The following is a 27,994-nucleotide window of genomic DNA, read 5'->3' on the forward strand; positions in this document are numbered from 1 at the left end:
AACCCCGGCACTTTAACATATCTTACTCCTGGCGGTTGAATTGTAAAGCCGAATAGCATTGGGGAGTATTGTTCTCTTCATCCTGTCTGAGGAGCATTGCATCGATAGCAACCTGTCGCTGAAACTGCTTCTCTGTCTCTGGATGGTGCTATGTAGAGGATGTTCAGGGTTTTCCATAATTGACCATAGCCTACTCAGCGCCCTTCGCTCTGCTACTGATGTTATACTCTCCAGTACTTTGCCCACAACAGAGCCCGCCTTCCTTACCAGCTTATTAAGACGTGAGGCATCCCTCTTCTTAATGCTGCCTCCCCAACAAGCCACCACAAAGAAGAGGGTGCTCTCCACAACTGACCTATAGAACATCTTCAGCATCTCACTACAAACATTGAATGACGCCAACCTTCTAAAGAAGTACAGTCAACTCTGTGCCTTCCTGCACAAGGCATCTGTGTTGGCAGTCCAGTCTAGCTTCTCGTCTAACTGTACTCCCAGATACTTGTAGGTCTTAACCTGCTCCACACATTCTCCATTAATGATCACTGGCTCCATATGAGGCCTAGATCTCCTAAAGTCCACCACCATCTCCTTGGTCTTAGTGATATTGAGACGCAGGTAGTTTGAGTTGCACCAATCAGGACTCATTCCACAGTGCTGTGCTTTTATAGTATGAATATATGATTTGAATCTATGTATAATTTAATATGATATGATTTAATGGATTTAACAGGGAGACAGTTCCACACTGAAAGAAGACTAGTCATAGGGCACAAAAATCCAATCTGTTTAAGTGTGAGGCAATGCATTTCATGAGGATAAACAAGGTGGGGGAGTATGTACACATCAGACTTCCAATATAACTCGGAGTCCTGCCATGTGCAGAAGTTCGCTGATGACACGGCCATAGTGGGGTGTGTCAGGAATGGACAGGAGGAGGAGTATAGGAAACTGATACAGGACTTTGTGATATGGTGCAACTCAAACTACCTGCGTCTCAATGTCACCAAGACCAAGGAGATGGTGGTGGACTTTAGGAGATCTAGGCCTCATATGGAGCCAGTGATCATTAATGGAGAATGTGTGGAGCAGGTTAAGACCTACAAGTATCTGGGAGTACAGTTAGACGAGAAGCTAGACTGGACTGCCAACACAGATGCCTTGTGCAGGAAGGCACAGAGTCGACTGTACTTCCTTAGAAGGTTGGCGTCATTCAATGTCTGCAGTGAGATGCTGAAGATGTTCTATAGGTCAGTTGTTGAGAGCGCCCTCTTCTTTGTGGTGGCGTGTTGGGGAGGAAGCATTAAGAAGAAGGACGCCTCACGTCTTAATAAGCTGGTAAGGAAGGCGGGCTCTGTCGTGGGCAAAGTACTGGAGAGTTTAACATCGGTAGCTGAGCGAAGGGCGCTGAGTAGGCTACGGTCAATTATGGAAAACCCTGAACATCCTCTACATAGCACCATCCAGAGACAGAGAAGCAGTTTCAGCGACAGGTTACTGTCGATGCAATGCTCCTCAGACAGGATGAAGAGGTCAATACTCCCCAATGCCATTAGGCTTTACAATTCAACTGCCAGGACTTAAGAACTTTTTAAAAGCTATTATTAATGCTTTTTGAGTTAGTGATTTAGATGCATATCATATTATTACTGAGTTAAGTATTGTATGTAATGAGTTTTTGCTACAACAAGTGTATGGGACATTGGAAAAAAATGTTGAATTTCCCCATGGGGATGAATAAAGTATCTATCTATCTATCTATCTATCTATGTGCTAAGTTAGGATAGTCAGTGTAGAGAAAAAGAGGGATCTTAGAATCTAGAACAATATCGCACCATACATGCCTTTCAGTCACCTCTCATTCTTCTTCAGTCTATCTAGAAAAGCCCTAGCTTGCTCAGTTTATCGTAAAACATGGTTTCTAATCCAGGTGGCATCCTGGTAAATCTCCTCCACAGCCTCTCTAAAGTTTCCACACCTTTCTCATAATGAGGATGACCAGAACTGAACACACTATTCCAGTTGTGGTCCGGAGCTGCAACATTCCTCGTGGCTCTCGAGCTCCATCTCCTGACTGATGAAGGCCAGCACACTATATGCCTTCGTGACGACCTTATCAACTTGCACAGCAAATTTCAGGGATCTATCAGTGGACCCCAAAATCCCTCTGTCCACCCATCCTGCTAAGAATCCTGCCATTGACCCTGCCGTAAGGGTTACTTGAAGAGAAACCTAAACCACTGAGACACTAAGCCAGGGTACTCGACACTAGATGACATGCTTCCAAATTATGAATTTCCAAATCAAAAAGGATACGTTCCATCCTTTATTACAAAACAATCCTGGAATGATAAAAAATTGACAAAACTATATCAGCGATACAGCGTTCAAATTAGCGAAGTAATAAAGTTAGCGGTTGAGCTAGCGTATTCAAGTGATATCAGAATTAGTGTATTTAAGTGTCCAATAACATTCCAATTAACAGTCAACAAAAAACATCACTCCCATGAATTACCTACTCTTCACTAGACTAAATTAAAATAAAACCCCAAGCATGAAAACATAATTATACTCATTTGCTTCTACTGCACCCCAAATCGCATGACAGATTACCATAATAAATCCACCACAAATACAATACAGACAGAAAATAGATACATGGCTCCAACATCTCAGCCCCTTAATTATTACACTATAATAATTACAACTACATACTACTAAGATAGGAGCCATAAAATTTTCAGGGACAAGCATCTTAAACAAGTGTCCTCTTTCTTCTTCCAGTTATCATGTGTGACAGTCATCTAGACCAGAGGTTACTAGCACTTAGCCTAGTACAGAGTGATGAGAGTGAGTTACCACCACTCTCTGTCCGGTCAAAGTCATGAAACTTCTAAAACTGTAGCTCCTCAAACTTCTGCCTCCTGTAGAAGACAGATTTTGGCTGCTTCATGTGCACCTGCTGCACAAATTCTCTTCTGTCTGGAAAGACTGGATTGGCTCTTCCTATGGTCCATGAGTTTTGAGGTGCTGAGCCATCAACTATAAACACAGTGTCTCCTGGGATGAAATTGCATTTTATACCCGACCGTTTCTGTTGTCCTGTAACTGTGGTAAATACTCCTTGACCCACCATTTCCAAAACAAGTTTGGCATGTATTAACAAACAAGAGAAAATCTGCGGGTACTGGAAATCCAAGCAACACACACAAAATGCTGGAGGAACTCAGCAGGTCAGGCAGCATCTATGGAAAAGAGTACAGTTGGCGTTTCAGGCCGAGACCCTTCGGCAGGGCTGGAGGACAAAGCTGCGGAGTAGATTTACAAGGTGGGGGTGGGGGAAAGAGAAACACAAGATAACAGGTGAAATCGGGAGGGGGAGGGATGAAATAAGGAGCTGGGAAGTTGACTGGTGAAAGAGATACAGGGCTGGAGAAGGAGGAGTCCGATAGGAGAGGACAGAAGTCCATGGAAGAAAGAAGAAGGGGGAGGAGCACCAGAGGGAGATGATGGGTGGGCAAGGAGATAAGGTGAGAGAGGGAAAAAGGGGGTGGGGAATGATGAAGGAAGAGGTGTGACCAGAAGTTTGAGAAATCGATGTTCATGCCATTAGGTTGGAGGCTGCCTCTTCCATCTCAGGCAACTGAAGAAGTTTGGCATGAGCCCCCAAATCCTCAAGATCTTCTACAGGAATCATAATGCAAAGATTTTTACTCCCTCATGTTATGGGATGATGTAAGATTTAAATTCAAATGTGTTGTGCAACAATAGGTAGGTCACTGCTCCATGGCCATCTTCGCTTGCGTCTGTAAAGTGGGGTAACTGTACCGCAGTAACTTCTCCAAAATCCAGGGTTTTCAAACATCTGACAGCCTTGAAGTCTTTCAAATGGTTGGAAGAACAGTTACACCACTTTACGGCTGGTCAGTGAGCTCCAAGAATGGGAACTCATCCGCCATAAAAAAAACAGTTTTGAGTGCTGTTGTAGATCAGGGACCTCAACAGAAACTCAACCACTATGAAAAGGTGAAAAAGAGATACTAAAGAGAGGAGTTTCCGCAGGTGAGCTTGAAGGGGCAGCGATTTGGCACCATCTTAACTCTTCCAATTTCTATCATGACTTTATATCCATTTGTACTAAAGGTGGCTTTCAGCTCACAAAGTGGATAAGCATCAGACTTAGTGTGCTAGCTGTGATACCAGAAAAGCAAAGAGTGAAGGACATGAAGGACTTAGATATGGAGTAAGTGCAGGGTGTGCAGTGATGCATTCAGTCTGATACTTTCAACTTTAATATCACGATCCAAAGTAGAGCACTCAGCAGAAGGGGAATCCTCTTCACAGTTAGTTCCATCTATGCTCCTTTACAAATCTTGAATCTGGTGGTACTATCTGCTACAAAATCTATGTAAGAAATGGCTTGGCTGGATTGATACTATACCAACATCAGTTGCTCCTGAGTGGGACACTGACACAAGAAGCAATGACATAGAAGCAATGCAAAATCTTATCCACTGTCTCACAGCCGGACTGTTCTCCATTATTTTCTGCACATTTCCTAAGAGTTGGCATAGTTCAGTGATGAAGTTGCTACAAAGAGATGTATCACCATTCCAAAGCCCTCCACATCTTGGCTGAGGTCACCATTAAGCCACCATAGAAACCTTAGCAGATCTGCATCTTCCACTGGTACTTTAACCTGATGGAACATTGATTCAGTATCTGCCATGATCACCACTGGTTCTTTTCTGAATCTGGTTAAACATAGAAAACATACAGCACAATACAGGCTGTTCGGCCCACAAAGCTGTGCTGAACATGTCCCTACCTTAGAACTACCTAGGCTTTACCCATAGCCCTCTATTTTTCTAAGCTCCATGTAGCCATCCAGGAGTCTCTTAAAAGACCCTATCGTTTCCGCCTCCACCACCGCCGCCGGCAGCCCATTCCACGCACTCACTAGTTTCTGTGTAAAAAACTTACGCTGACATCTCCTCTGTACCTACTTCCAGGCACCTTAAAACTATGCCCTCTCGTGCTAGCCAATTCAGCCCTGGGGAAAAGCCTTTGGCTATCCACATGATCAATCCCTCTCATTATCTTGTACACCTCTATCAAGTCACCTTTCATCCTCCTGGTTATGACTCCAATCAGTGAGCTAATAAGATCTGATACCTGTAAAATCTGAACATTAAGTGATATCTCCTGAAAAGTTGCTCCACAGTCAAATACAACAGAAAGTTTCCATTTTCTGGATGATGAACACCATGATGTGGCATATACCAGACTTTCCCATCACTGCATTCCAGATCCCCTGCTGGCAGTCTTTCGGCATAATCTTTGGAGATGACATCCTTCATGAAAGCTGTGTAGTCAGCATGAAATGACAAATCTTTCTTGAACCTTTTCCTTAGACTCAGAGCACGCTGTTCAGCAATCTTTGGCATATCAACCTTTTTCTTTCTCAAAGGTAAACTAGTCTGGCTCCATAAACATACGATCTTCTCTCGACAAACCAGGTTGTTCATTCTGACTGCACTCAGGGACGTCTGCCTTGAACTGCATTGCCAAAGTTCGTTCAAGTACCAAACTAGGATCCTGTTAACTATTATCTCTATCATTAACACTGCGTATCACTTGCAACAGCTCCAATGCTTTAGACACATTTGTTCTCTATCAGCTGCTCAATTTCTGAATCAATCTCTGGCAAACAGATGTGTTTCATGCGAGACCATCCCTGTTGTCGAATGTTCCTTTTATGGACAGGCATACTTTCCTGTCTATATATGTTAAGTAGTTCACAACAGTTTTCACCATCTAAGCCAGCCACTTCCAATCCTGAAACAATGATCTTCTCTTGACCCATGTCCTTTTTCCAGTGAGGTTGAGCTTTTCATGAGGCTCACTGTGCCAAACACTGCTGTATTTCCTTCGTCTGGGAAAGCGTAAGTAACCACTGTCTTGTTATCCTTCTTAGACTTCACCTGTACTGTAATTACGGGAAGATTACAATCATGATCGCTTGCCCCTGTAAGACCATGAGATACCAAGGCACTGCTCACTGCTGTGTCCAATTCTTTCGCAGCTTGTTCTGACTTTTCACCCTTTTGTCAGAGTGAATATGAAGTATGCAGGGATGCTTACCACTATATACCTCGCATGAAAGATGCTTCCTGCTATCCTTGCTGATGTGTTCTGTACACAAACACCAAAACCATCACCATTTTTCTTTAGAAAAGCAATTTTTTCACTCTTAAGCCCTTTTTTTCATCTGTGGGTACAAATGCAATGCACGTTCACCCTCACAGAACAGACACACTTCTTTGGCTGACAAGGTCATTTCCCTTTCATTAGTCCCAGCTTCATTTTTAGCTTTAATTTTCACAGTGGCCAAGGTAATGGCAAAGCTGTTTCCTTTAGCCTTAGAATGATATTGTGACTTAGTTTTGTTTACACCTTTGCTTATTGCAGGTGATGGAATATCCTGTTTATTCCAAAACACCAAATGTGTAGCAATCTTTACTTGCCTTTCAATAAAATCAACAATGTCAGTGGAAGTTATCTTATGGTTGTGCCTCTGTTCTCCATTTATCCCAAAGCATATAGGGCAACTTCTTTACGATAATCAACATATTGACAGGCCAGTACAGTACTTCTTCCGTGACATTACAACAGCCTCTTTCATGTCTTCAGATTTGATAGGTAACCAAGAAAGAGCCTTTTGCACGTAGGCAGATGCTGTTTTCTGTTCATTATCAAAAGTAAAGCTTTAGCTTTTACATATCCTTCCTTAGGATCAACATGCTGGCGACTTCTGGCAAGTTCTCTCAGCCAACCACTAGTGTACTGTTCAAGGAAATAGAGGCAGTCACTATAGCTGTCAGTCTTCAACACTGTTCATTGTTTCACAGACACTCGAGGAATGAATAAATTAACATTGACGCTGGGTGTCTTTGTTTCTCTTTGTGCCTTCTGAATAGGGGAACTTGCATCTTAGGACTGTCCTGCTGGAGTACTTTGAGTATTTAGCACATTAACTTTGGCCATATGTGTGGCAATTTCTTCCTGATTTTTCCTTTTCTGTAGCTTCTACTTCCGTTTCCATAGAATCCTCTCTTGCTCTTACAGCACATGTTTGTCCTTCAATAGTCATTGCTGTGTGATTAATGCAGTTAATTCAGCCTCTGTGTGAGGAGGTAGTAGATACAGAAGATTTTCTTCCTGCAGCAGGACTTTGAGTGCTGACATTAGGCACACTGTTGTTTGGTTTCATGTCACCTGTAGGTCACTTCTCTGTGTAATCAAAACATGCCTTGGAATTTAGGAAGCATTGTCTTGTGGAAGGTGAGGCACCTATTCGCTTAATGAAGCAACATGACCTTCAAAATCAAACACGAGGAAATCTGCAGATGCTGGAAATTCCCTTTCGTCAGGACTCGGCCCGAAACGTCGACAGTGCTTCTCCCTGTAGATGCTGCCTGGCCTGCTGCGTTCCACCAGCATTTTGTGTCTGTTGCTTGACCTTCAAAATAACATGTTTGGGTCAACCATTGTTTCGTACCCTCTGTGAATGCACTACAATAATGATCAATGTTTGAAAAAAAATGGTTTTACTTATTCAGTCTTGGGAAGTAATGAATTTAGTTGCTAAGCAACAACTTCACAGAAATTAGTCAAATCTTCAAAATGAAATTGCACTTGTAAGCCATTTTCTTTATTTTTCATAAGATTGATGGTATTAAGCCTTTAATTTTGCTCACATTTGTTTCAATAGATTTCAATAGGTAGGTACATTTAATGTCAGAGATATGTGTACAATATACATCATGAAATTCTTTTTCTTCACAAACATCCACAGAAACAGAGGAGTGTCCTAAAAAATGAATGACAGTTATAATGTTAGAACCCTAAAGCCCCCCCCCCGGCTCCCCCCTCCACACACAAGCAGCAACAAGGTAATGATCCCCGCACCCCCACCTGCAAAAAACCATCAACACCCTCCACTGAGCACCAAGTGTACAACAAAGCATCAATAAAGAAACAGACTTTCAGTACCCCAAAAAACTGCTCGTTCATACTCCTTTTGAAGACTTTTGATTTGATTAGCCTTAGCTTTAGCTTCAATTTCTTTTAGCAGGTCCCAACTGCAGAATCACTGGTGCCAATTCCATGCTTTGATACACTCACGTCACTTTTTCCAGTTGTGTGACTTATAATTAACTTTTTTTTGCCCGTAGTACTGGTAATATTTGATTCAATAAACATAATCAACTAACAAAATATCCAGAAATCCATGGTGCTTAAACCAGACCAAACAACCTTTAGTCCAAATACTGGCAACTGGAATATTTCAGCAGTTCAATAAAACAAAGCAATGATCCCTTAGGCAAACGCCACACAATCGAGCAATGATTCCCAATAGATGGGCAGTGCTGACCTTTCAAAAACTGTTCAAACCACAGAGACACAGTGTGAATCAACAAAAGGTCGTTTACTTGCCCCAGGCTTCTCCTGTTTCATGCTGCCCGACCTGCTGAGTTCATCCAGCTTGTTTGTATGTCTTGATTTGACCACAGCCTCTGCAGTGTACTTTGTGTTTCCAGTTTCATCAAGAAGTCCAAGGTAGTTCTTTGCCATAGACGGTGTTCTTTTTTTTTTGTTGAGCAAATGTAGTGATTATTGAAGGTAAACCAAAATCACTGAAAGACTAAGCCCGGGTATGACACACTTCCAAAATAATGAATTTCAAACTGAAAAGGGTACGTTCGATCCTTTATTACAAAACTAGTAAAGCCGCATGAAGGTGCAAAGACTTTGAGAACATTTCTTTGAAGTGCATAGTTAAAAAAAGGGACTGGCTCAATTGGATTTATATTCATCAGAGCAAGAGAGACCAAGTGAGATTTAATTGAGACACCTATAATTACCAGAGGCCTAAAAAAGGTAAGACCTATTTCGTTAGCAGTAAAGACTATAACTAGGACGGTGTAAGTTTAAGTTATTTGTGTGAAAGATTAGAGGACAAATGAGAAATTAAACACTACATGACTAGTGGAGATCTCCAACTCATTGCCTTAGTTTTCAAAAGTACATGAATATGCACCTGAAATCCATAATCTTTTAGGCTATAGACAAGGAGCTGGGTAAAGGATTAATCCATACGCTGTGACTCCTCTAATCTCTTTAAATCAGCAATACAGCTAACTTTGCTACAATCACACATCACTACTCCAATAGGGGCACAAGAGTCTGAATGTGCTGAAATCCATAGTTAAAAGACGAACTGCTGGAATACTTCCTACTCCAGGCCTTGCACCTACAGAGCAAGGATTTTCACAGTTTGTACGTGCTGCCAGACATTCAATCACTCTTCCTGCAAGATCCAGACTCACTGCACAACACTCACAAGCAGCCTTCCAACCGTTATAGGGCAAGGTAGGATATGAATGTTGCCAGCGTCAGTGCTAATAGCAGATCTCCCCTCTGGGAGCTGTGGAGAACACTTTGGTCACTTTGTAGCAGCATTATCAAACAGCATTGAATACCAAGCCACATAAGGTATTAAAGGGGAAAAAGGTGAAAGCTAGCCAATATCAGATATCAGAAGTTTTTTTGAGATATATGAAGAGCAAAATCAAGAGAAGAATAGATATCATACCACTGGAAAATGATACTGCAGAGGTGGTAATGGTAATGCAAGGAAATTTGGATGAACTGAATAATATTTTGCATCAGTCTTCACTGTAGAAAACACTTGCTGGAAGTTCAAGAGTACCAATGGGCAGAAGTGAGTGTAGTTGCTATTACTAGCGAGAAGGTACTTGGGAAACTAAAAGGTCTGAAGGTAGATAAGTCACCTGGACCAGATGGATTATACCCCAGGATTCTGAAAGAAGCAGCTGAAGAGATTGTGGAGGCATTAGTAATGATCTTTCAAGAATCATTAGATTCTGGAATGGTTCTGGAGAACTGGAAGATTGCTAATGTCACACCACTCTTGAAAAAGGGAGGGAGGCAGAAGAAAGGAAATTATAGGCCAGTTAGCCTGACCTCAGTAGTTGGGAGGGTGTTGGAGTCGAAGTTTCAGATTACTTGGAGGCAAAGCCAAAGTCAGCTTGGCCTGTTTAAGAGAAAATCTTAACAAATTTAACAGATCTGTTAAAATTCTCTGAGGAAGTAACAAGCAGAACAGACAAAGAAGAATCAGTTGATGTTGTGTACTTGGATTTTCAGAAGGCCTTTTACAAGGAGCCGCACTTGAGGCTGCTTAACAAGATAAGAGCCTATGCTATTCCAGGAAAGATACTAGCATGGATAGAGCATTGGCTGATTGTCAGGAGGCAAAGTGTGGAAATAAAGGGAGCCTTTTCAATTGGTTGCCAGTGACTAGTGGTGTCACATGGGGGTCTGTATTGGGACTGCTTCTTTTTACATTGTATGTCAATGATTGATGGATTTGTAGTCAAGTCTGTGGATGATCCAAAGATAGGTGGAGGGGCAGGTAGTGTTAAGGAAACAGGGAGGCTGTAGAAGGACTTAGATTAAAAGAATGGGCAAAAAAGAGGCAAATGCAATAGAGTGTCAGGAAGTGCATGGTCATGCACTTTGGTAGAAGGAATAAAAGCATAGATTATTTTCTGAAAATTCAAAAATTCGAGGTGCAGAAAGAGTTGGGAGTCATCGTGCAGGATTCCCAAAGGTTAACTTGCTGGATGAATTGGTGGTGAAGAAGGAAAATGCAATGTTAGCATTCATTTTGAGAGGACTTCCACAAAGCCAGTATCTAATCCAATTTACCTACCTTATCCTGATTGCCGAGTGACTGAACCGTCTTGACTGCCTCCAATATGGGATCTTGTCAAATACATTACTAAAGTCCATGTAGGCAACATCCACTGCCTTGCCTTCATCACTTTCCTGGTAACTTCCTCGAGAAACTCAATAAGATTGGTTACACATAACCTACTACACACAAAGCCATGCTGATGATCAATCCACATCTATACAAAAACTTACATATCTGGTCCCTTAGAATACCTCCAACAACTTTTCCTCTACTGATGTCAGACTCACTGGTCTATAGTTTCCTGTTTTATGTGTAGAATCTTTTTTAAACTGCAGAACAACATTGGCTATCCTCCAATCTTCTGGGACCTCTCCTGTCACTAAGGATAATTTAAATATCTCTGCTAGTGCTCCAGCAATTTCTGCACTTGTCTCCCACAGGGTCCAAGGAAACACCTTGTCAGGCCCTGGGGATTCATCCACCCTGATTTGCCTCAGGGAAGCAAACACCTCCTTCTCTGAAATCTGTATAGGGTTCATGAAGTTGATGCCGCTGAGTAAATACAGATGCAAAGAACTGATGTAAGATCTCCTCCATCTGTTCTGGCTCCACACATGGATTACCATTCTGGTCTTCCAGAGGACCAATTTTGACCCTTGCAATTTAGTTATATATATCTGTAGAATCTCTTTCACCTTGTCTGCTAGAGTAACTTTGTGCCTTCTTTTAGCCTTCCTGATTTCTTTCTGAGTGTTCTCTTGCATTTCTCGTACTCCATAAGCACTTCATTTATTCATACCTGCCTATACCTACTATGCACCTCCTTTTTTCTCTTAACCAGGGCCTCAATATCTCTTGAAAACCAAGGTTCCCTACACTTGTTAACTTTACCTTTTATTCTGATAGGCACATATAAGCTTTGTTCTATCAAAATTTCACATTTGAAGGCTTCCCACTTATCAAGTATCGCTTTGCCAGAAAGCAGCTGGTACCAATCCACACTTGCCAGATAATTTCTGTCAGGCTCTGTCATATCTGAAACAACAGAACCCTGGAATATTGAGCTGCCTGTCCTGCCCCTCCTGTAACCAACTCTCACTAATGGCTACAATGTCATAATTCCAGGTTTTGATCCATGCCGTGAGCTCATCTACCATTCTTATGATACTTCTTCCATTAAAATATACACAGCTCAGGACACTAGTTTCACCACGGTCAACCTTTTGATTCCTGACTTTGTCTGTGGTCTTACCAGCATCTGCCTCCACAACCTCTCCACTACTGTTCTGGCACTCTGGTTCCCATCACCCTTCAGTTCTAGTTTAAACAGTGCATTGTGAGAATGTGAACTTCATCTTATTTCTGTGTTTAGTTTAGAGGTGATTCTTGAGAATGATTCCAGGAATGAAAAGCTTATTGTATGAGGTGTGATTGATAGCTCTGGGCCTTTACTCACTGATATTTAGAGGAATGAGGGAAGATCTGATTGAAACCTATTGAATATTGAAAGGCCTAGATAGAGTCGTTGAAGAGAGGATGAATATAGTGGGTGAATGTAGGGCCAGAGAGCACAGCCCGATAGAGGAACATCTATTTAGAATGAAAATGAGGGGGAATTTCTTTAGCCAGAGGGTGGTGAATCTGTGGAATTCTTTGCATGGACAGCTGTGGAGGTGTGGTCATTGAGTGTATTAAAGGCAGAGGTTGATAGGTTCTTGATTACTCATGGAGTGAGAGGTTACACGGAGAAGGCAGTAGAATAGAGTTGAGAGGGAAATGGATCTGCCATAATGAAATGGCAGAGCAGACTCAATGAGCCTAATTCTGCTCCCATGTCTTATAGATATAGATAGATACTTTATTCATCCCCTGTAGAATATAGTTCTACCAAAGTAATAGATTGTAAGGCTTACCTACTATAATGATGTCCCAGTGACGAGTCTGAAGAAATATGGAATCACTATGAGAAAATTTGCAGATGCTGGAGATCTGAAGAACACACAAAATGCTGGAGAAACTCAACAGGCCAGACAGCATTTATGGAAAAAAGTACAGTTGACGATTTGGGCTGAAACCCTTCAGCAGGACTGGAGAGAAAAAGCTGAGGAGTAGATTTAATAGATGGGGAGGGAGGGGAGTGTGAAACACCAGGTGATAGGTGAAACTTGGAGGGGGAGGAGATGAACTAAAAAGCTGGGAAGTTGATTGGTGGAAGAGACAGAAGGCCATGGAAGAAAGAAAAAGGGGGAGAAAGGACCAAAGGGAGGCGATGGGTAGTCAAGGAGAAAGGTGAGAGAGGGACAAGGGGATGGGAAATGGAGGGGGCGGGGGTGTTGGGGAGCATCACCGGAAGTTTGAGAAATCAATGCCATCAGGTTGGAGGCTACCCAAATGAAATATAAGGTGTTGTTTCTCCAACCTAAGTGTGGCCTCATCATGACAGATGTACATATGGGAATGGGAAGTGGAATTAAAATGGGTGGCCACTGGGTGACGCTTTCTGCATCTGTGCTGAACTTGTCGACTTCATCCACGTTGCCCCCCAACTTCCACCTTGCCCTCAAATTTATCTGGTCTATTTCTGACACCTCCCTCCCTTTCTCGATCTGTCCAGAGACAGCTTATCCACTAATGTCTATTACCAACCCACAGATTCTCACAGCTACCTGGACTACACCTCGTCCCACCCTACTACTTCAAAAACACCTTCCCCTTTTCTCAATTCCTCCACCTCTGCTCTCAGGATGAAACTTTTCATTCGAGAATGAAGGAGATGTAGTTCTTTTTCAAAGAAAGGGGCTTCCCTTCCTCCACCATCAATGCTGTCCTCAACGACGTTGCTTCCATTTCTCACACATCTGCTCTTACCCCATCTTCCTGTCACCTTTCCAGGGATAGGGCTTCTCTTGTCCTCACCTACCACCCCCACCAGTCTCTGCATCCGGCACAGAATTCTCCAAAACTTCCACCATCTCTAATGGGATCCCATGACCAAGCACATCTTTCCCTCTCCCCCACTTTCTGCTTTCCGCAGGGATCGCTCCCTACATGACTCCCTTCTCCACTCGTCCCTCCCAACTGATCTCCTTCCTGGCACTTATCCTTGCAAGTGGAACAACTGTTAACACCTGCCTTACACCTCCTTCCTCACTAACATCCAGGGCCCTAAACAGATGAGGCAACACTTCACCTGTGAGTCTGTTGGGGTCATTTATTGTGTTCAGTGCTCCCGTTGTGGCCTCCTGCACATCGGTGAGACCCGACGTGGATTGGGAGACCACTTTGCTGCGCATCTACGCTCCATACGCCAGAACAAGCGGGATCTCCCGGTGGTCACCCATTTTAAAATCCACTTCCCATTCCCATTCTGATATGTCCATCCATGGGCTCCTCCACTGTCGTGACGAGGCCACACTCAGGTTGGAGGAACAACACCTTGTATTCCGTTTGGTTAGCTTCTAACCTGATGGCATGAATATCAATTTCTCAAACTTCCAGTAATGCTCCTCCAACCACCTCCCCACCCATTTTCCCTCTCTCACTCTATCTCCTTGCCCATCCACCACCTCCCGCTGGTGCTCTTCCTGCCTTTTTCTTTCTTCCATGATCTTCTGTCTCTTACACCAATTAACTTCCCAGCTCTTTACTTCATCCCTCCCCCTCCATGTTTCATCCATTGCCTCGTGTTTCTCTCACCCCTCCCCAACCTTTTAAATCTACTCCACAGCTTTTTTTCTCCAGTCCTGCTGAAGGGTTTCGGCCCAAAACATTGACTGTACTTTTTTCCCTAGATGCTGCCTGTCCTGCTGAATTCCTCCACAATTTCATTTGAAGAAATATGGAGATCACATTGTGGCACTGAAATTGTATGGCGATCTTGTGGGTCTGAAGGTGAATGGTGTCTCATTGTGGGAATACCAGAAATTACAGAGCTAAAGAGAGAAGTAGTCCTGAAAGAATTTGAAAACTAAAGAGTGAGCATCTGAAACTAAGACATCATTGTTGTACAGGTAACCATGTAGCCTAGAAGATGGAGGAATGGAAAAGGATGGGTGTTAGGAAGCTGGCACAGAGTTTTGTAAAAGATCAGTATTAGGGAGGATGCAAACCTCATGCGTATTTGAAAAACCAAATCTAGAAATAACTAAGGCAGAGATATCATTTTCAGAAGTCAGTAATGTAAGCCATTGTGGAGAGAAGAGATACTGCAATGAACTTTCTGCTGAGACACTCAGTGAGAGGCTAGGTATGATGCGATCCTAAGCTTCTGAATGATTTGGTTCAAAGGAGCCAATGAGTGAGATAAACCTTGTGCCTAAACATCAGATCCTGTGGCAAGACCAAGAACTGTGGTTTAGGCCTTTCTAACAGAAAGGCAGATCCTGTTAATCTAAAGTTTGGCTTTGGACAAGCAGTATGATATAGTGAAGGGCAGACAGAGGAGATTGTGAGGTTGAACTGGGTGTTGCCAGCACTCACATGGAGCATACTGCATGTTCAGGTGATGTTCTTGAAGTGCAGCTTGCAAGTATGAGGGAAGAAAGGGTAATATTGCAGAAGAGAGGATATTGCAGGAAATGTTGTGGCTGTTACTATTAGCCAAGAAAGGAAGCGGGCAATGTCAATGCTACTCAGTTGCTATTTTCAAGTATTATAAGTTAAGGAGCCATATAGACATCAGTCCACAGGGCATTTAGAGAAGAAGGAAATGGTGAGAGACTTCGCTTTAAGTAAAGGGATCTTGTCGGCCAAATTAGGCAAACAGTCACAACTTTAAAATACCCCAAATGAGAATTCAAGCTGCATCTTGAACACTTTCAACAAACACTGGAAATAATATTATCAGCAATATTTAAATTTTCAGTGGAATAAAACAGATGCTGCACATCAGATTTGGAAGACATGATATCTAATGCATCTTCTCTGTCCTCTCTCCTTGCTGTTTTAGATCAAAGCAGCTTTGGACATCATAACAGAACGGTACTATATTTTCTCTGATATTGGAAACAGCTCGACCCACGTGAACCACATTATCAAGGAGCTTTGCAGCCTTGAAGAAAAATCTCAGGTAATCATTATCATGGTCTACATTCTGGCAGAAATGTAATCTAGGAATTGCTGCATTGCTTCTGTCGTTGGCCCATGGTATTGACTAAGTGGAATGAAAACCACAATGCTGGAAATGTTGGCAATCAGTGGAATTGTCTGCCCAATGAAGCAGTGGAGGCCACCTCAGTAAGTATATTTAAGACAATGTTGGATACATTTTTTGCATAGTAGGGGAAAACAGGGTTATGGGGAAAAGGCAGGTAGGTAGAGATGAGTCCATGGCTAGATCAGCCATGATCTTATTGAATAGCGGACAAGATGGCCTACTCCTGCTACTATTTCATATGTTCTAAGAGAGAGAAGACTTTGCTTCACTTATCATTCCAGTGGATAAGACATAAGAGCATAATAAGGCCATTCAGCCCATTGAGTCTGCTTTGCCATTCCAATCATGGCTGATTTATTATCCCTCTCAACCCCATAGTCTTGCCTTCTCCCCATAACTTCTAACACCCTGACTAATCAAGAACCTCTTAACCTCCATCTTAAATATACACAATGACCTCCACAGCCATCTGTGGCAATGAATTACACAGATTCACTAACCTCTGGTGAAAGAAATTCCTCCTTAACATTATTCTAAATGGACACCCTTCTATTCTGAGACTCACCCACAACAGGAAACTTCTTCTCCACATCCACTCTGTCTTGAACAGGGTTTCTCAACCAGGGTACTGTGAGAGGTTGCAAGGTGTTCCACGAGAGACCGGGATTAACAAAAACCTTATTTTTTAATAAAGCTCCCAATGGCGGGTAGTGACCAAGCAGTCCCATTAGCAATCTCATCGGAGGTCTCTCGGCAATGTGAAGTAGGACCGTGTTTATTCTGTTTTTGACACGAGATAGAAGAGGCCTTTTATATGGAGGACGGTAGGTTGATAATTGGTGAGTGCTGTATTGCTCGGAGGGGAGGACGGTAGGTTGATAATTGGTGAGTGCTGTATTGCACGGAGGGGGAGGACGGTAGGTTGATAATTGGTGAGTGCTGTATTGCACGGAGGGGGAGGATGGTAGGTTGATAATTGGTGAGTGCTGTATTGCTCAGAGGGGAGGACGGTAGGTTGATAATTGGTGAGTGCTGTATTGCACGGAGGGGGAGGACGGTAGGTTGATAATTGGTGAGTGCTATATTGCTCGGAGGGGAGGACGGTAGGTTGATAATTGGTGAGTGCTGTATTGCTCGGCGGGGAGGACGGTAGGTTGATAATTGGTGAGTGCTGTATTGCACGGAGGGGGAGGACGGTAGGTTGATAATTGGTGAGTGCTGTATTGCACGGAGGGGGAGGACGGTAGGTTGATAATTGGTGAGTGCTGTATTGCTCAGAGGGGAGGACGGTAGGTTGATAATTGGTGAGTGCTATATTGCTCGGAGGGGAGGACGGTAGGTTGATAATTGGTGAGTGCTGTATTGCTCGGAGGGGAGGACGGTAGGTTGATAATTGGTGAGTGCTGTATTGCTCAGAGGGGAGGACGGTAGGTTGATAATTGGTGAGTGCTGTATTGCTCGGCGGGGAGGACGGTAGGTTGATAATTGGTGAGTGCTGTATTGCACGGAGGGGGAGGATGGTAGGTTGATAATTGGTGAGTGCTGTATTGCACGGAGGGGGAGGATGGTAGGTTGATAATTGGTGAGTACTATATTGCTCGGAGGGGAGGACGGTAGGTTGATAATTGGTGAGTGCTGTATTGCACGGAGGGGAGGACGGTAGGTTGATAATTGGTGAGTGCTGTATTGCACGGAGGGGGAGGACGGTAGGTTGATAATTGGTGAGTGCTGTATTGCTCGGAGGGGAGGACGGTAGGTTGATAATTGGTGAGTGCTGTATTGCTCAGAGGGGAGGACAGTAGGTTGATAATTGGTGAGTGCTGTATTGCACGGAGGGGGAGGACGGTAGGTTGATAATTGGTGAGTGCTGTATTGCACGGAGGGGAGGACGGTAGGTTGATAATTGGTGAGTGCTGTATTGCTCGGAGGGGAGGACGGTAGGTTGATAATTGGTGAGTGCTGTATTGCACGGAGGGGGAGGATGGTAGGTTGATAATTGGTGAGTGCTGTATTGCTCGGAGGGGAGGACGGTAGGTTGATAATTGGTGAGTGCTGTATTGCACGGAGGGGGAGGATGGTAGGTTGATAATTGGTGAGTGCTGTATTGCACGGAGGGGGAGGACGGTAGGTTGATAATTGGTGAGTGCTGTATTGCACGGAGGGGAGGACGGTAGGTTGATAATTGGTGAGTGCTGTATTGCACGGAGGGGAGGCTGGTAGGTTGATAATTGGTGAGTGCTGTATTGCTCGGAGGGGAGGACGGTAGGTTGATAATTGGTGAGTGCTGTATTGCACGGAGGGGAGGACGGTAGGTTGATAATTGGTGAGTGCTGTATTGCACGGAGGGGGAGGATGGTAGGTTGATAATTGGTGAGTACTATATTGCTCGGAGGGGAGGACGGTAGGTTGATAATTGGTGAGTGCTGTATTGCTCGGAGGGGAGGACGGTAGGTTGATAATTGGTGAGTGCTGTATTGCTCGGAGGGGAGGACGGTAGGTTGATAATTGGTGAGTGCTGTATTGCACGGAGGGGAGGCTGGTAGGTTGATAATTGGTGAGTGCTGTATTGCTCGGAGGGGAGGACGGTAGGTTGATAATTGGTGAGTGCTGTATTGCACGGAGGGGAGGACGGTAGGTTGATAATTGGTGAGTGCTGTATTGCACGGAGGGGGAGGACGGTAGGTTGATAATTGGTGAGTGCTGTATTGCTCGGAGGGGAGGACGGTAGGTTGATAATTGGTGAGTGCTGTATTGCACGGAGGGGGAGGACGGTAGGTTGATAATTGGTGAGTGCTGTATTGCTCGGAGGGGAGGACGGTAGGTTGATAATTGGTGAGTGCTGTATTGCACGGAGGGGGAGGACGGTAGGTTGATAATTGGTGAGTGCTGTATTGCACGGAGGGGGAGGACGGTAGGTTGATAATTGGTGAGTGCTGTATTGCTCGGAGGGGAGGACAGTAGGCTGATGGTGAGCGTGAAGCGTGTTTTCCGAGCATTGAATGGACCCGCCCATTTTGTGCTATGATGTGAGCCTATTCCTCCTGAATTGCAACCCCCAACTTCCCCTGACGCACCAACGACTGACTTATGGGAGCAAGCGAACTACCAGTGCAGTAGAAAATTGGTGGAAAACTTTCATTCTGAAGACGGTCCAGTGTGGTGATTTTTGAAGAGGAAGATTCTGGGCCTAGGCCTATGGACAATTCTGATAAGGTTAATGATGAAGAATTACAATCTTCTGAGTCATTTCACTGCACTAGTGCAACAATGAACACAAAAATTCTGACTTTCAAATGAAAGCTACTTATCAGTGGGTTTTACATGGACTGGTGTCCTGTTCCATTGTGCCCAGTCTGTGGCAAACAACGTACAGATGCAGCAATAGCTCCAGCAATACTGAAAAGACACTTAACTACAAATCACAGCCATATGGCATGTAAAAATGCTGATTAATTTAAACAACTATTGCAATCTCAAAAAAACAGCTTAAAGCTTCTGAAAATAAAGTCACAATCAGTAGAAGGACTTGGGAAGCATGTTATTTAGTAGATTTAAGAGCAGTTCACTCAAGAATATTTCACAAAAATTGTGAAAATCTGGACAAAGAGCACACCAAAATCCTGCTATATACAGAAATCTGGTGGCTTAGCAAAGGAAGAGTTCTCAACAGGGTGTTTAAGCTGAAAGGTGAATTGCAGGAGTACTTTCAAGAGTTGAATTGAATTAACTTTATTTCTTACATCCTTCACATAAATGAGGGGTAAAAATCCTTATGTTATGTCTCTGTCTAAATGTGCAATGTGCAATCATAGTACTTTATAATAATTTATAATAAATAGAACAGTCAATGTAATATAGAGTACACTCAAATCAGCATGAGTTAATCAGTCTGATGGCCTGGTGGAAGAAGCTTGATGCACCATCAATAAATCTCGGAGACGTGAGGTGAGATATAGGCTTTTATTGGCTGGAAGAAAGAACAAGCAGCAAGTGACCACCACATTACATCCTGGAGACTGAGGCCGCAGGTACTGTCTTTTCAGGGCGTCCAGTGCCCCTTGGTTGGTCGGCAGGTCTCTGATAAGGGAGAATACTTTCGGACTGACTCTGGAAAGGAGGATTTTGTACATTGTGGCAGGCTCAGTCACTGGAATCACTTCCAAGTATGATTGGAAGCATGCAAGCCAGAGTTCAAAGGCAAAAGCTACTTCTGGAGCTTAAGGGTCCAAGTCTAATTTTTCTGGACCACCACAAAGCTGTCCTGGAGCCTGTTGGTATATAATAGGCCAGATTTTGCTAAGTGCTTTGAAGATGAAAAGCAGCTGCAGAAACTAGCCTAGTTAACAGACATTTTTCATCATATGAACCAGTTGAACAAATCTCTGCAAGGCCCTGAAGAAATTGTTTTGACTTCAAGTGACAAGATTCTTGGATTTAAAAGGAAACTGTATCTTTGGAAAAATCATGCTGCAAAAGGAAATCTTGAAACGTTTCCACTGCTGCTTGGGCTTGAAAATGAGGAAGGATATCAGTTGTAGTTGTAAAATACACTTTCTGGTGCTATTTGGACACGTCTTCAGTGATGAACCTGGGGTCGTAAGATGTTTCGGGTCTTTACTCATCAGACACCCTCGCCTGGGCGACCCAGCCGGGGGTGATCAGCTCCCGACTTGTGTCCAAGTGGCGCACTAATCCACGGATCCCCCCTCCGGATCCACAGTCACCACGAGGCCTTTTCAGCAGCCTCCAGAATGTTCCTGGTGGCTCTTCTGCACTGCAGTCCTTTAACTCCAAGAAGTTTAAGAGTCTGCTGTAATGAATAGCCAGCAAAGCCCTGACACCCAACTTCGACTGGCTCACAGCAAGCTCTCCAGCCATTGCTCCAGCATTCTGCAACAAGATCTGTGTATTTAGCCCTCTTGCGCTCATTGGCCTCTTCAATCCGGTCTTCCCAGGGGACAGTAAGAAAGTCTCAAGTCTTACTGAAACCACCTAGAAGAACTGCAGAACAAAATTGAGCAGTACTTTTCCTCCCTTTCAACTCAAGTGTATGACTGGGTAAAGGATTCTTTCACTGAAACTGCTGCTCAACCTGAGCGCTTGACTTTGAGAAAAGAGGAAGAACTTAGTGAGCTGTACTCTGACTGTGCACTCAAGATGAGATTTACTGATCTGTCCCTGGACAAGTTCTGTATTTCAGTGAGAGAAGCGTATCTTGCCATTCATAGGAAAGCAATGAACATTTTGCTGCAGTTTTCAACTTCTTACATGTGTGAGCACGCTTTTTCTTGTTTAACAAGCACCAAGGATACAAATCATCTCATTTCAGTTGAATGTGAAATCTGTTCAACCCAGAATTGAGAAATTTATTATCTTTGCCTTATGAGTTTTTATAATTTATGAAAGAGAAAGGAAGAGTAATTTTAAGCTTTACTATCTGTCTTTTTTCAAGAAAGGTTGGCTAAAAATTCATTCTCTACTCAAAAGAGCATTGGCAATTATTTTTGGATTATTATGCAAAAGCTGCAGAAAAGGTGGACGCCATGGAGGGATTGTCTACAGAGTCTCTGTGGGTGGAGGTTAGGAACAGGAAGGAGTCAATTACTTCACTGGGTGTTTTTTATAGGCCACCCAGTAGTATCAGGGATATCGAGGAGCAGATAGGGAAACAAATCCTGGAAAGGTGTAATAATAACAGAGTTGTCGTGATGGGAGATTTTAATTTCCCAAATATCAATTGGCATCTCCCTAGAGCAAGGGGTTTAGATGAAGTGGAGTTTGTTAGGTGTGTTCAGGAAGGTTTCTTGACACAGTATGTAGAGAAGCCTACAAGAGGAGAGACTGTACTTGATTTGGTATTGGGAAATGAACCTGGTCAGGTGTCAGATCTCTCAGTGGGAGAGCATCTTGGAGATAGTGATCATAATTCTATCTCCTTTACAATAGCATTAGAGAGAGATAGGAACAGACAAGTTAGAAACATGTTTAATTGGAGCAAAGGGAATTATGAGGCTATCAGACAGGAAATTGGAGGCTTAAATTGGAAACAGATGTTCTCAGGGAAAAGTACGGAAGAAATGTGGCAAATATTCAGGGGATATTTGTGTAGAGTTCTGTATAGGTACGTTCCAATGAGACAGGGAAGTTATGGTAGGGTACAGGAACCATGGTGTATAAAGGCTGTGATAAATCTAGTCAAGAAGAAAAGAAAATCTCACAGAAGGTTCAGAGAGCTAGGTCATGTTAGAGATTTAGAAGATTATAAGGCTAATAGGAAATAGCTTAAGAAGGAAATTAGGAGAGCCAGAAGGGGCCATGAGAAGGCCTGGGCAGGCAGAATTAAGGAAAACCCCAAGGCATTCTACAAGTATGTGAAGAGCAATAGGATAAGCCGTGGAAGAATAGGACTTATCAAGTGTGACAGTGGGAAAGTGTGTATGGAACCGGAGGAAATAGCAGAGGTACTTAAAGAATACTTTACTTCAGTATTCATTATGGAAAAGGATTTTAGTGGTTGTAATGATGACTTGCAGCAGATTGAAAAGCTTGAGCATGTAGATATTAAGACAGAGGATGTGCTGGAGCTTTTGGAAAGCATCAAGTTGGATAAGTCGCAGGGACCGGATGAGATGTACCCCAGGCTACTGTGGGAGGCGAGGGAGGAGATTGCTGAGCCTCTGGCGATGATCTTTGCATCATCAGTGAGGATGGGAGAGGTTCTGGAGGATTGGAGGGTTGCGGATGTTATTCCTTTATTCAAGAAAGGGAGTAGAGATAGCCCAGGAAATTATAGACCAGTGAGTCTTACCTCAGTGGTTGGTAAGTTGATGGAGAAGATCTTGAGAAGCAGGATTTATGAACATTTGGAGAGGCATAATATGATTAGGAGTAGTCAGCATGGCTTTGTCAAGGGCAGGTCGTGCCTTACGAGCCTGATTGAATTTTTTGAGGATGTGACTAAACACATTGATGAAGGAAGAGCTTTAGATGTAGGGTATATCAATTTCAGCAAGGCATTTGATAAGGTACCCCATGCAAGGCTTATTGAGAAAGTAAGGAGGCATGGGATCCAAGGGGACATTGTTTTGTGGATCCAGAACTGGCTTTCCCACAGAAGGCAAAGAATGATTATATTCTACATGGAGGTCAGTCACCAGTGGAGTGCCTCAGGGATTTGTTCTGGGACCCTTACTCTTCGTGATTTTTATAAATGACCTGGATGAGGAAGTGGAGGGATAGGTTAGTAAGTTTGCTGATGACACAAAGGTTGGAGGTGTTGTGGATAGTGTGGAGGGCTGTCAGAGGTTACAGCAGGACATTAATAGAATGCAGAACTGGGCTGAGAAGTGGCAGATGGAGTTTAGCCCAGATAAGTGTGAAGTGGTTCATTTTGGTAGGTCAAATATGATGGCAGAATATAGTATTAATGATAAGGCTCTTGGCAGTGTGGAGGATCAGAGGGATCTTGGGGTCCGAGTCCATAGGATGCTCAAAACAGCTGCGCAGGTTGACTCTGTGTTAAGGAGGCGTATGGTGTATTTTCCTTCATCAATCGTGGAATTGAATTTAGGAGCCGCGAGGTAATGTTTCAGCTATATAGGACCCTGGTCAGACCCCACTTGGAGTACTGTGCTCAGTTCTGGTCGCCTCACTACAGGAAGGATGTGGAAGCCATAGAAAGGGTGCAGAAAAGATTTACAAGATTTCCCCTCCCCCTATAGATGACCCCTTCTCCCTTCTTCAACCCTTATCCTCCTGGACACCTCTCCCCCACCTCCCTGGGCCTCTACCTGCACTCGATCTTTTCATCTCCAACTGTCTCAGAGACATCAACTGTCTCAACTTCGCCACTCCTGTCTCCTGTTCCAAACTCACTCCCTTTGAACGCACTGCCCTCCACTCTCTCCGCACTAATCTTAACCTCTCCATCAAACTCGCTGACAAAGGTGGTGCTGTAGTAGTCTGGCGGATGGGCCTCTACCTCACTGAGGCCAAACAGCAGCTCTCTGACACCTCCTCTTACTTACCCCTGGAACAGGTCTCCACCAAAAAACATCAATCCATTGTCTTCCGTACCATCACTGCCCTTATCAACTCCGGAGACCTTCCATCCTCAGCCAAAAAACTCATAATTCCCACAGCCCCCACTGCTCGATTTTACCTCCTCCCCAAGATTCACAAGCCTGACTGTCCCAGTAGACCCAGAGTTTTGGCCTGCTCTTGCCCTACTGAACTTATATCTGCTTACCTGGACTCCATTTTGTCACCCATAGTTCAGTTCCTCCCCACCTACATCCGGGATACATCCCATGCCCTCCACCTCTTCAATAACTTCCAGTTCCCCAGTCCAGACTGCTTCATTTTCACTATGGATGTCCAGTCCTTATACACTTCAATTCCCCATCCAGAAGGCCTCAAAGCTCTCCGTTACTTTCTTGACAATAGACCTCACCAGTTCTCCAACACCACCACACTCCTGCGGTTGGCGGAACTGGTACCCACACTTAATAACTTCTCTTTTGGCTCTTCCCACTTTCTTCAGACCAAGGGTGTAGCTATGGGCACTCACATGGGCCCCAGCTATGCCTGGCTCTTTGTTGGTTATGTGGAACAATCTATGCTCAAAAGTTATACTGGTACCGCACCCCAACTTTTCCTTCGCTACATTGACAACTACATTGGTGGTGCTGAGCTCGTCAATTTCATCAACTTTGCCTCTAACTTTCAACCAGCCCTCAAATTCACTTGGTCTATCTCGGACAGTTCTCTTCCCTTTCTCAATCTCCATCTCTGGAGACAGACTGTCCACTGACATCTTCTATAAACCCATGGACTCTCATAACTACCATGACTATACCTCTTCCTACCTTGCCACATGCAAAAATGCTATTCCCTATTTCCAGTTCCTCCGTCTCTGCCGCCTCTGCTCCCAGGATGAGGCTTTCCGTTCCAGGACATCTCAAATGTCCTCTTTCTTTAAGGATCGTGGTTTCCCTTCTGCCGTCATCAACGATACCCTCACCCACATCTCCATTTCCCGCACTTCGGCCCTCACCCCATCCTCCCGTCACCACAACAGGGACCGTGTCCCCCTTTTCCTCACCTACCACCCCACCAGCCTCCGGATCCAGCACATTATCCTCCGCAACTTCTGCCACCTTCAACAGGACCCACCACTAAGTACATCTTTCCCTATCTACCCCCTCCGCTTTCTGCGGGGATTGTTCCCTCCGCGACTCCCTGGTCCACACGTCCCACCCCACAGATCTCCCACCTGGCACGTATCCCTGCAAGCATAATTGCTACACCTGTCCCTACACTTCCTCTCTTACCACCATTCAGGGTCCCAAACAGTCCTTCCAGGTGAGGCAACACTTCACTTGTGAGTCTGTTGGGGTCATCTATTGCATCTGGTGCTCCCGGTGTGGCCTCCTCTACATCGCAGATTGGGGGACTGCTTCGTCGAGCACCTCCACTCCGTCTGGCACAACAGACAGGATCTCCCGGTTGCCACCCACTTCAACTCTGTTTCACATTCCCATTCGGATATGTCCATACATGGCCTCCTCTACTGCCATGATGAGGCCAAACTCAGGTTGGAGGAGCAACACCTCATATACCGTCTAAGTACTCTCCAGCCCCTGGGCAGAACATTGAATTCTCCAAATTCCGGTAATTCCCTCCCTCTCACTTCCCCCATCCCAGTTTCACTCTGCCTCCTCCTCCAGCTGCCTATCACCTCCCTCATGGTTCTGCCTCCTTCTACTACTTCCTTCTTTTAAGGGGAAGTGCTTTCCCCTTACATTCCTTCTTCACCTTTCCTGCCTATCCCCTCCCTGCTTCCCCTCCCCCACCCCTTGATCTTTCCCCTTACTGGTTTTTCACCTGGCACCTACCAGCCTTCTCCTTCCCACCCTCCCCCCACCTTCTTCATAGGGCCACTGCCCCCTCCCTCTTCAGTCCTGATGAAGGGTCTCGGCCAGAAACGTTGACTGCTCGTTTCCACGGATGCTGCCTGACCTGCTGAGTTCCCCCAGTGTGTTGTGCATGTTGCTTTGACCCCAGCATCTGCAGAGTATTCTGTGTTTACAAGGATGTTGCCTGGATTGGGGAGCATGCTTATGAGAATAGGTTGAATGAACTCGGCCTTTTCTCCTTGGAGCGAAGGAGGATGAGAGGTGACCTGATAGAGATGTACAAGATGACGAGAGGCATTGATCATGTGGATAGTCAGAAGCTTTTTCCCAGGGCTGAAATGGTTGCCACAAGAGGACACAGGTTTAAGGTGGTGGGGAGCAGGTAGAGAGATGTCAGGGGTAAGTTTTTTACTCAGAGAGTGGTGAGTGCATGGAATGGGCTGCTGGCAATAGTGGTGGAGGCAGACACGATAGGGTCTTTTAAGAGACTTTTAGATAGGTACATGGAGCTTAGTAAAATAGAGGGCTATAGGTATACCTATTAATGTCTAAGGTAGGGACATGTGCGGCACGACTTTGTGGGCCGAAGGACCTGTATTGTGCTATAGATTTTCTATGTTTCTATTATATCTACAACTTACTGATCATGCTAACATACTGTGAACTTTAGGTATAATGACTTTTATGTAGGGGTTCCCTGAGACCTGAAAAATATTTCAAGGGTTCCTCCAAGGCAAAAAGGTTGAGAAAGGCTGCTCTAGATAGATAGATAGATAGATAGATACTTTATTCATCCCCATGGGGAAATTCAACTTTTTTTTCCAATGTCCCATACACTTGTTGTAGCAAAAACTAATAACATACAATACTTGACTCAGTAAAAAAAAAATATGATATGCATCTAAATCACTATCTCAGACAGCATTAATAATAGCCTATCAATATTAGATAGGTTTCAATAAGATTCCCAATCATTCTTCTAAACTCCAACAAGTACCAGCTCAAAGCCATCAAATGCCCATATGTTAACCCTTTCATTCCCGGAATCATCTGCATGAAATTCCTCTAGACCCTCTACAATGGCAGCACATCTTTTTTAGATAAGGGACCCGAAGCTGCTCATCATACACCAAGTGGAGTTTCCCAATATGTCTAAGTCCTAATGCAGACCCCGTTTCCTCAACTCTACCGGCCCCTCCGCCTATCTTTGTATCAGTTACAACTCAGATGTAAGACCAATCATTACAGATAACACTATTTGTTATGAGATAATTAGATCTAAAATATGTAAAATAACCTGCAACTTGCCTGTGTCCTCAAAGCCATTGTTCTCCTTCTCCATCTTGGCAAATTTCATCAGATAGTTTTTTTTAGCATAGATGCTAGAGAAGTGTAGAAAGTTGAAGTGAAGAAGTCCTTTGCCAGAGTGCAGTTAAAATAAAAGAGGATCTCATGGGGTGCTGGTGATTTTTGTGCTTTTGTAAGAATTCCAAACATCCTGACAGTTAACCTAAGTTCTGCAATCATCATCGCCATGACAGCACTGGGATGTCAGTAGGAATTGCAGGCTGATCCATACAGAACCAGCGGTTTCTCAAAAACTTAGCCCATCCTATCTTGTTGTGGCAATTTGGTACAACAGATCCTCTTGTGAAAGCTCAGTTAAAAGATAACCACCTGGTTATTAGTCTGGAGTTGCAGATAAACCTGAAGGACATCATTGAACCAAATTTTTTTTTAAAGAATTTGTACATTTCGTGGTCACCCTTATTGCTACTAGCCTAGGTTATATAATTAATTAGTTTATATGGTGGGATTTGAATTCATAATCCAGACAAGGTGGCACCAGTGACCAACATCTTGCAGACAGCTTACAAAACTGCTGGATACTCTTTTGAACTGGGATTCATTGTAGCCTGTAACTTCCCTCTTAAGAATGTATTTTAGGGTCGACTGAACAATCTGGTGAGAGATTGGGCGTAGTGTGTGGCTACAGCTGTTGCTGGATTGATTCCTAATGGCGGAACACAAACCTGTAATCGGCTCGATCACTACGTGTCGATTAAAGCATCAAGGAAGATTAAAATTGACAAGGAGATGAGCAGAAAGCGAATGGGTGTTCAGTGCCATCTACCGGTC

The 27,994-nt window shown here is 44.0% G+C and overlaps 1 protein-coding gene across 7 annotated transcripts in view; it reads left to right on the plus strand.

The window, feature by feature from the left end:
* Positions 1-27,994, plus strand: part of mcf2la (mcf.2 cell line derived transforming sequence-like a) — a 275,198-nt gene that overhangs the window by 151,912 nt on the left and 95,292 nt on the right. For all 7 annotated transcript variants that reach the window (XM_073046062.1, XM_073046063.1, XM_073046061.1 and 4 more), the window contains one exon: positions 15,732-15,851. In XM_073046062.1, the coding sequence (XP_072902163.1) occupies positions 15,732-15,851 (120 nt within the window). The remainder of the gene's footprint in view (positions 1-15,731; positions 15,852-27,994) is intronic.

The sequence above is a fragment of the Hemitrygon akajei genome, chromosome 5 (assembly GCF_048418815.1).
Source record: "Hemitrygon akajei chromosome 5, sHemAka1.3, whole genome shotgun sequence".
In the NCBI taxonomy this organism is placed as follows: Eukaryota; Metazoa; Chordata; class Chondrichthyes; order Myliobatiformes; family Dasyatidae; genus Hemitrygon; species Hemitrygon akajei.